Raw genomic sequence first — 9,301 nt, 5'->3', positions numbered from 1 at the left:
GCTCGTCACGTGACCGTGCTCATAACGGCTGCACGGATTTCCCCGGATGAAAAAAAAATTAGCTAGATGCTTCAAACATATTAGTTTTATTATTTGAACGTGATATATTAGTTTATTAATTGTTTAGAAGATTATTGTGTAGTCCACAGACTATGAACTCTCTTAAGAAATCTGAACTGTTAACTCTAAAGGTAATATTTTCACATGTCAACAATTGTGATTTGCTAAATCATACATTTGCCTTTGCTTAAGTACCTTCAAAGGTAAGGTATAACATTTAAATGAGTTATAATTAAGTCATTATGAATGAACTATTAATTCCATATTATAATGACATACTCTATACTGTATTGACAAAATGGGACACCAACATGTTACGCTTCCAGGGACATTTAGGACATCCTGTGCAAAATCTATACACATTAATATGGAGTTGCCCCATATCATCTTCCAGTGTTCTGGGAAAGTTTTCTACAAAATTTTGGAGGGTGTCTGTGTGAAGACACTGAAATTGGATAAGAGGTCCTGGCTAGTAATCTCTGTTCAAATTCATCCTGAAGGTGTTTGGTGGTGTCAAGGTTCTGCATGGGGCAATCACGTTCTTCCACACCAAATAGACACAACTGTGTCTTTATGGAGATTGCTTTATGTACTGGAGCACAGCCGTGCTGGGACAGACTCCCGAAACAGTTCCTACAAATTTGGAAGCATTTGAACAACTGTCCAAAATGTTGTGGTATGTTGAAATATTAAGATATCTCTGTGCTGGAACTAGGGATCTAGGCCAAATCCTGAAAATTTAACCCTGTATTATTATCTGTCTTCTGCTAAATTTGACAGTTGGCACAATGCAGTCAGTTTGTGCTGATGTCAGGAGGTTTGAAACGATGCAGTTATTGTTGAGTTGGCAGTTTTTATTAAGCACTCAGTGACACTGCTTTTTAACTTTTTAACATGGTCAAGCACTTCATGTATCAGTTGCTGTGGTTCCTAATGATTTCCAATTTTCAGTAATATCACTCAACATTTATTGTGGAAGAAATGTCACTGATATTTTGCAAAATTGGCATCCTATTACAGAACCACGCTCAAGTTGAGTGTGCTCTTTCAAATTTTTTTCTAATTACAAATGATTGCCAAGGCAGAGTATATGGATGGTTACTTGCTTGATTTTATATACCTATGGCAACGGGACTGAATTGTTCTTTCTTTCATTGTCTGTAATCGTTTATCCAATGCAGGGTCGCATTTGGTCCGGAGCCTACCAGGAATCCCTGGGTGCAAGGCAGGAACAAACCCTGGAGGGGTGCCAATCCTTCGCAGGGCTACACACACTCACACCCATAGATGTTTGTGGACGTGGTGGGAGAAAACTAGAGCACTTGGAGGAAACCCACACAGACACAGGGAGAACACACCAAACTCCTCACAGACAGTCAACCGGAGTGGGGCTCGAAACTCACAAACCCCAGGACCCTGGAGGTATGTGACAGTGACATCTGTGATTAGGTCTGTCCTAATACTTTTGTCCATATAGTGTATATTAAGTTGCCAACAGTCGCACCTCTGACTTTTGACTGATGATAATTACATACAACAGCAACAGAAAATTGAACCTTCTTAACTTAAGTTCCTGTGCTGATAGATGCTGGATGTAAGAGTTCCAGTGTAAAAGGGAACTCAGAACTTAAACTTTGGGTCTTTGTACTTCTACTCAAGCTGTTTTTGAAAAGGTCAATATCCCATAGAAGTAACGATTCAGTTAAAAATGTGGATATATATTGTATGTTTTAAATAAATCTAAACATAGATGCAGCATATTTATGTATATTTTAAGCTTTAGGCAAAAAAATTTATGCTAATTATTTTTGCCAAATAAATTATACCTGAGAATTTCTTTCTCAGTGACTTCATACACTCTCGAACTATTAAAATTTTACAGGGGAATTTTTGTGCATTGTGTCTCCAGTCACATATAGTATGATATAATGTGCATGTCATGTATTTCTATAACCTTCTAAGCCCTTCAGTTTGAATGCACTGACATTTATATCTTGGAGAAAGAGGAATTCATATCTATAAGCCACAATGGTATCCTAAAATATACAGCGTAAACCTCATGATGAATCACCCTAACTTGTGCATCCAATGATATCTTTTCATAAAGAATATAAGATTATGGTTTATAGTGAGACAGTAGGGTTACTATATGAGAGCATCATCCTCAAACAGGATCTATCCTTTAAAGCATGGCCACTAAATGACAGCATTTGAGAATGACAAACTTGCTTTCATTGTTTACCTGAATAACATACATAAATGAATCATCTGCCACATACTGTATGTCATACACATGACTGCTTTGCCTATAAATGCCAGCACTGTGTACTGTTTCAGTTTGGAAATCACCTATCATTTATATAGATGCAGTCAACTATTTTCCTGCTGCTAGTTTCGACACAGAAACAGGATATAATTTTCGCATTCTGTCAGAATACTGTGGAAACGACATGCTTCCTCTTGACCTGAATTTTTGTGTCTTGCAGTATTACAATCCATTCCAAAATGCCCTTTAAGCAATATTCATTTTATTGAGAACTCAACAACATGAAAAAAAATGCTACCTATAGTTCCTTTAAATAGGACCCATGGTAAAAGCCATGAACCTCCATAGAAATGACACAAGTACAACAAAATGTGAAGGAGGCACTGTCAGTCTAGAGCTGCAGTTCATTCAAAATCTTTAAAAGATTCATAGTACAATACACTTTTTCCCAAACCACTCTGGGAAAGGTGAAAAAGACAAATTGGTGCTTCAGTGCTTACATACATTTATTGTAAACAAAAAAAAACAACAAAAAAAACATACAATGTACAACAAATTTTGAGAAGAGAGAGAATTAAGTTTGCATGTAGTAGCCAACATTTTGGCTTCTGGGCTACCAAAGGAGTATCAATAGGACACACCAAACTACAACAGTAAGTGCACAAAACCACTATTCATCTCAATGAACTGCAGCTTTTAGACACCATTTGAACCGCACGGTGCAGTAGCAGACACAGTGGAAAACAGGTGTTGTGCAAAACAGAAAAGCCTCAGTTTGAGAAACATCCTTTTGATACTGAGTCATGTTCAGTAGTGCTTTTGGTGGACTCAATAACGGACCCCTTTCGTGTCGCAATCAGCCGTTTCAGGGAGGCCACTTCTGCCGACAGGTCAGCAATACCCTTTTTCAAGTACAAGTTCTCGCACTCTGATCTGCCGTAGCAGCTGTCTTTAAGGTCAACGATGAGTTTGTCACTTACAGGCCCTGGTGACTCAGGGCAAAGTCTGTTCTTGCAGCCACTTTGTGGAGCCTCTTGGTGGTCTTTGTGCCAGTACTCAGGCTGGTGATTCCAGTCTTGGACGTTGTTCACCTGCAGGGACAGCGGGCTCAGAGATGATTGGGTGTATTCAGGTGTACCACCATGAGTCATCTGGTAGCATCCTCTTGCAGACATGTCGATAGGGGAAGAGGACTTCCCTGAGGAGTCATAGTCTGGATCGATGGCCTCCACTTTGATCTGGATGGCCCGGGCTTTGATGCGCAGTTTGTGGGGTAGAGCTGAGGCGTTGGTGTCTGGCACTTTGAGGGCAGAGACTATCACGCTCTTTGGGTCCGCAGTAGATGTCACCAGACTTTTAGGAACCTGCTGTTCATCCTCGCCATCTGATGACTTACTCACGGTCCCGTCATCTCCATCTGAGGTTCGGGGAGAGTTACTGGACGATCTGGTGATCTGGAGGAATGGGGAGGGTTGGGAATAGCCTCCAGGGAAAGGGCTATTCAGGTAATTTTTATACAGTTCATAGGGACTTGCTTGGTCTCTGGTGTAGCTGCCATTCTCCATAGGCTCTTGCTTGATGATTTCAGGAGTCCTGCAAATGTTCATCAAAGGGCTGCCCTGTGTTACCGTGCTAGATTCAGACCCATCAGATAAGGCGCTGTGAGGTGAGTGCTTGATAACCGATATGCAGCTACTTCCTAATCGTGATGGCTCCAGCTCTCTGGCATAGGAGCCTTTGGCATTGCCAGGGGTCACATAGTCTTGGTAGAGGGCATTGGTGGCGGTGGATATCTTCTGCACCTCCTGAGCATATGCAGCAGAACTCACTAGACCAAACTTCAATTTGAGGGACAACAGCTCAGCTTTTAGTGAAGCATTCTCCTCGCCTAGTGCCATCAGCTTGCTCTCCAAAACCATGTCATTGAGTCGCCGCTTCTCTCGAGAGCGCTTAGCTGCCTCGTTGTTCTTGCGCCTCCTCTCCCAGTACAGATTATCCTTCTTCTCCTCTGGGATGAACTCCCTCTTCCTGCGGCATGTGGTGTTCTTGGGTTTGAAGGGCATGGTGGACAGATTGTGATTGATCAGGTCCCTGTCCGTGCCCTGCAGAGCCACAGCTAAAACCAGGGCATCCTCTCCACCATAACTTGGCTCTTTTTTAATGGCCTGCATATTACAAAACATCAGGATCCAGACTGCATAAGCTCAGTAGGGCCCACTCATGTAGAACAGCTGTAGACACAGAACATCTTTACTGTAAACTAAGTGCTATTGATGTCATGGGTGTCCGTTCAGAAATCCTGATGGGGATTTTTGTTTGTCTGGACCTGAAGGAGACACATAGAACATATTTTTAGAGATCAGACAAAATGGCACAAGCTAGTTATTGTTAACCAAAGTGGTTAGTCTTAATGATGGTTGACTTCAGTTGTTCGGAGCAGGAACCGCTTTAAGACATGTCTGAATCATTCACTGTGAATCATTCTAAATTACAGGCACTGTTTATTAGACTCAGATGCTCAGACCTCCTATAGAAAGTAATTATCATTTACACAGCTTGACTCCACCCATGAGAAAGTGAAGAATTCATGGTGCTACATCAAAGGATCTGATAAAATGTCAAGATGAGGATGGGTTTATTTTATTAATGAATGACAATGAACTAAAGAGTTAACAGTCAATTAAAAAACAGAGACAAACACATACTATTAATTGACGTTTTATTTAAAACCAATTTATTAATGTTGTGAATGGCTATTTGTAATAACAGCAGAGTTCTCCTGAGTGCAGCACATTGTACTGTGTCTTTGCCTTTGAATTCCTCAGTGCTCCTGAACCATGACATCACTGAGCTTCAGACAGGCACAGTCCTGCCATTGGCAAATGTGATTCAGCAGCTTGTCAGCCGATAAAGTGATATTATGTAAATTTAAAGAGTAGCAACACGCCATTGCTCTCGATCATAAAGTAACATTCTTCTTTGGCAGAATACATTAATAATGTGGTCTAATTTTGCAAACACAAGCTTGATATTTTGCTAGGAATCATCTCTTGACAAAACCAATCTAATTTCTAGGCCAAGGGCAGTCAGTGCGTGGTGGGTTAACTGTTACTCATAAGAACGAATCCTTGACACATGCACATGGCAACACCATGGTCCCCTTGAGGCAAAATATCTTACTTTTAATATTTCTTTTAATTTTCATATCTCCCCAAGATTATGCTTTTTTGGAGCAAATAATGCTGTACTTCCGAATATTACACAACATGATAAATAGCTTATGAAAGGCTAGTTTTAAGGAGGTATGGCCGTTTAAGTTAATACAGCTCACCTGTAGGGCTGACTTATTTAAATAAAGTTACCATTATGCTTACGAACTACAATATCGAATTATTTATGCTTAAAAAAACTTTAAGGGGTCGTTTTTTTCCCTCCATTTGTCGAATTATGCAACGCCAAAGCAAGGAGCCCCAGTAAAGCATGCGGGTGACGTCACCGCCGGAGGTCGGTTACGCAAAAAAGTGCAGAAAGCAAAGCGCATGGTCATGATTACAGCAAAATAACATGATTTCTATAACACGTCTGCTGGTTTTCCTATAGACATATAATACTAAAAGCCTCGGAGAACCATACGAGTTGAAGGCTCGTCATTTTTGATCCTTGGAAAAGTGAGCTGATCATGGCAATGACCTTCAACGTTTCGGTCCCAAACAAGCGCCGAGGCGCTGCCCAGTCCACTCAATTATACCTCTACAGCCGTCCCCAGCCGCGAAGAACCCCCTGTGGTTCAAATAAACCTGGGTAGCGTGGATGCTGTGTCTGTGGTGCTCAGAAATCCAGCGAAACCACGAGCGCCAGCTCAGCGTTATCCTAGATATAAGCTCGGCTGCACTGAACAAAGGAATGCGCGAGACCATCATCATCACACGTGGCTGAACCCAAACAACAAAACCCAAGGTGTATGGGGACGAAATATGGATCTGGTTCCGCAGTGCAATGCGGTTTTGTGTCGTTAGAATAGCCTAATTCATGTATAAGGGAACGAGCATTACAGGTGTGCATGTGGGCGTTCGGTGCGTTTTGTAACAGCACATCTCGCCATCACTTATTGCACTAATGCACATGGCACGATCATCAAATTGTACAAACAAACAAAAAAACAACAACACGTTTTTGCCTCAATAAAAACTGCAAAACAATCAAGTCCTGCTTGTTTTATGGTTTCTGACAGGCCTGGGTTGACTGGTGACAGAAAACATTCAATGCCACTCCACATCGCCGCCCTATTTAGGATCTAAGATAAGTTTGTTCAAAGGCTACGTCAGGACACTGTCAAATATTAACGAGTCACAACGACTACAAGACGCTGTTTTGCTCGATAAGCCGGTATTACAAAGTAATAGTTGCGAGGGTTTTTATTTGGTGTTCATTCAGTGCCCCTCATTCCTGCCATCCCTGGCCCAGATTCCCGTAGCCTCCTATCTGTCCAGGACTAGTCTGTAATAAACTCGATCAAAGCAAACGCAGTGCTCCTTACGCAACGATTCCGTGTCTCCTCAGTTTAGAATATGAAATGGAAATAACATTGGAGGCGCATTTGGGACGCTGTCAGAGCTCTAAGCCCAGGCGCGTTTCTATATAAATATTTTTTTTTGATTCATGCTTTAGCGCTGCTATGTAAACAAAATCTAGAAAGTGCAAACCCGCGTAGTTTATTAGCCGTAATAAATCCATACCCACTGATTAACATCAGAAAACACGTAAATCCAGGCAATGTGGTAAATAACGAGATAATCCTCTGCACGTTAATACAGTTCTGGGTCACTGTGCCATTGCAATGGCAACGTTTTGATAGAAACGTGATTCAAATCCTGACACCTCCTGCCTTAATGAACCCAGAAGAATTAGCTTTCATAACGCTATAGGGAAATATTTTTCCGCTCTATGGGTCCAAAGTTGTCTTTTTATTTTGTAAAGGAAAACCTTTGAGAATGAGGGAGAATGCTGCCTTAGTTTTGGTCACTTGCACATGGCCTTTGCCGGCCAGCATTATTTTTAGAAATAGCCAGGTACATTACAGTGGTTAAGAATAGTCGATGTAAGGAAACAGGCGGTTGAAAATAGCCCAAACAAACCAGTAACGGTCTGGGGTGACTCACAATAAAACAACTAAACAAAAGCGCTATTCCTACCTTTAATGACGCGTCGGTCCAGTCAGATAGTCCGCGGTGAATGGAGACGTGAATAAACGACAAGAAGCAGTAAGGGTTTCATCTGCGCAAAGCAGTAAAACAGCTGAAACTTCCTTTAAAGGTGAGGTAATGATTCCGTGTTTCTCCTCGGCGTTTTCTCTCGCGGACTGGCCGCTCTCTCATGGATCTGTGTTAGTAGGTCAGTGGAGAAGTGTATTGGCAGCGCGCGGGATACTGACACGCCTCTCAGCCAATAGGAATCCGGCATTTTCCGATTTGAGCCAATCATGTTTCTGTGAGGGTTTCATCGCTGGCCCAATGCAAATGAATGGGTTTTTTTTGGGTGGTGGTGATGGTGGGGTGGTCTTACAGTTGGGACAGACATGCGGAGAATCACTGAGCCAATGGAGGAGTGCAGAGGGAAGAATAGCGCGAGGGGTTACCATAAGAGCAAACGGGTTCTGAAAGGAAAAGGATGTATTATTGTTATAATATAAACTTGGGCACAACTTTTGTTCATCATTTGCTTAGTAGAGATTGGTAAATCACAAAACAGGCTAAATTCTGTACACTCTAAAATATAAATGGAACAAACGCATAATTTTGTACGACGTTGGAACTCCCTTAATCTAAACGTTTGTTCAGTTTATTTTTAGTTTGCTCTGTGTAATGTGTTTAACACCCCACGCAAACACACACACTAAACATATACTGTGGTCTGACCAAAACATAGCTTAAAGGTCAAAAGATATAAAAACACTTACGTCAGTATGTGGTCATATAACTTTAAAAAAAACCGTCTTTGAAATTACATCATGTCACCTGGTTGATTTTGTAACTGACCTGAAGACACTCAGTCCTGTAAACAACAGCAGTTAAACCTAGTTCTGAATAATGTATGACACATACACATTTATTATATTAATAATGTGTTGTTGTTTTTTTATTAATTGCCAAACCATTGCTTTAATTGCTCAACATATCACATGTGTTTAAGATTATATAAAAAAAAAAGATTAAATAATACTAATCAAATGAACAGCACCAGCGGCCTCTAGTGTCTAGCCGCGGATCTAGGAACGATCTGTAAGTTCAGACTCCATCTGCTTTTAGGAAAAAAAAGACACCAAAAATAATTATATAAACAAATAAATAAATGTATGTATAAGTAAATAAGTAAATAGTATGCGTTTGATGCATACCATTTACAGTCTGAGTAGACTGTACAGGTGTGAGTTTATATATATATATATATATATATATATATATGCAAGTTAAACATTCTGAAAAAAGATTCTTCCAAAGCTGTCCACATATAAACTACATATAAAGCCAAACTATCAGTATTCAGTGGTGTGTATGGATATTAGAGATGCATAGCAATCTGTAAACCATACAGTTGTGAACTCTCTATGGATGAGACACTTGTTTATTTGTAAGTGTTTTTGTACACAAAATATATATTTAGATTCTTCTCCATCTTCGCTATTCTTACCAGTCTTGGCCGATTTGTAAACGTAAATATAAGAACACAGACTTAAGCTACAGTCAGCTAATTTGACGATATGACATTCATATTTTGGTTGGTTAATTTTGTACTGACCGATGTCATTGTTGAATACTTGGGGAGATGATGGAGGGACATATGTCCAATGTGGATATATCAATTTAGAAACATTTATCAGTTTGTATAGCACTTCCCAGTGTAAAACACACACACACACACACATATATATATAATGATGACCTGTTAACAGCAGATGGCATTTTCTAATAGTGACAT

At 40.4% G+C, this 9,301-nt stretch overlaps 1 protein-coding gene and 1 long non-coding RNA gene across 2 annotated transcripts; one reads left to right on the top strand and one right to left on the bottom strand.

The window, feature by feature from the left end:
* The first annotated feature begins 33 nt into the window (after nt 1-33).
* LOC136674598 (uncharacterized) lies at nt 34-1,749 on the top strand. The gene is made up of 3 exons (XR_010796070.1): nt 34-191; nt 561-736; nt 1,242-1,749. It is a non-coding gene; the product is annotated as an uncharacterized lncRNA (long non-coding RNA).
* A 1,105-nt stretch (nt 1,750-2,854) lies between these two features.
* nfil3 (nuclear factor, interleukin 3 regulated) lies at nt 2,855-7,694 on the bottom strand. Its single transcript, XM_066651147.1, has 2 exons — nt 7,519-7,694; nt 2,855-4,652 (listed from the first exon to the last, which is right to left on the bottom strand). The coding sequence occupies exon 2, from the start codon at nt 4,507-4,509 to the stop codon at nt 3,097-3,099; it is 1,413 nt and encodes a 470-aa protein (XP_066507244.1). The 5' UTR covers nt 4,510-4,652; nt 7,519-7,694; the 3' UTR covers nt 2,855-3,096.
* Between the last annotated feature and the right edge of the window lie 1,607 nt (nt 7,695-9,301).

The sequence above is a fragment of the Hoplias malabaricus genome, chromosome 18 (genome assembly GCF_029633855.1).
Source record: "Hoplias malabaricus isolate fHopMal1 chromosome 18, fHopMal1.hap1, whole genome shotgun sequence".
Classification (NCBI taxonomy): Eukaryota; Metazoa; Chordata; class Actinopteri; order Characiformes; family Erythrinidae; genus Hoplias; species Hoplias malabaricus.
The sequence above is the reverse complement of the archived record's forward strand: the minus strand, read 5'-3'. Positions and strand labels throughout refer to the sequence as shown.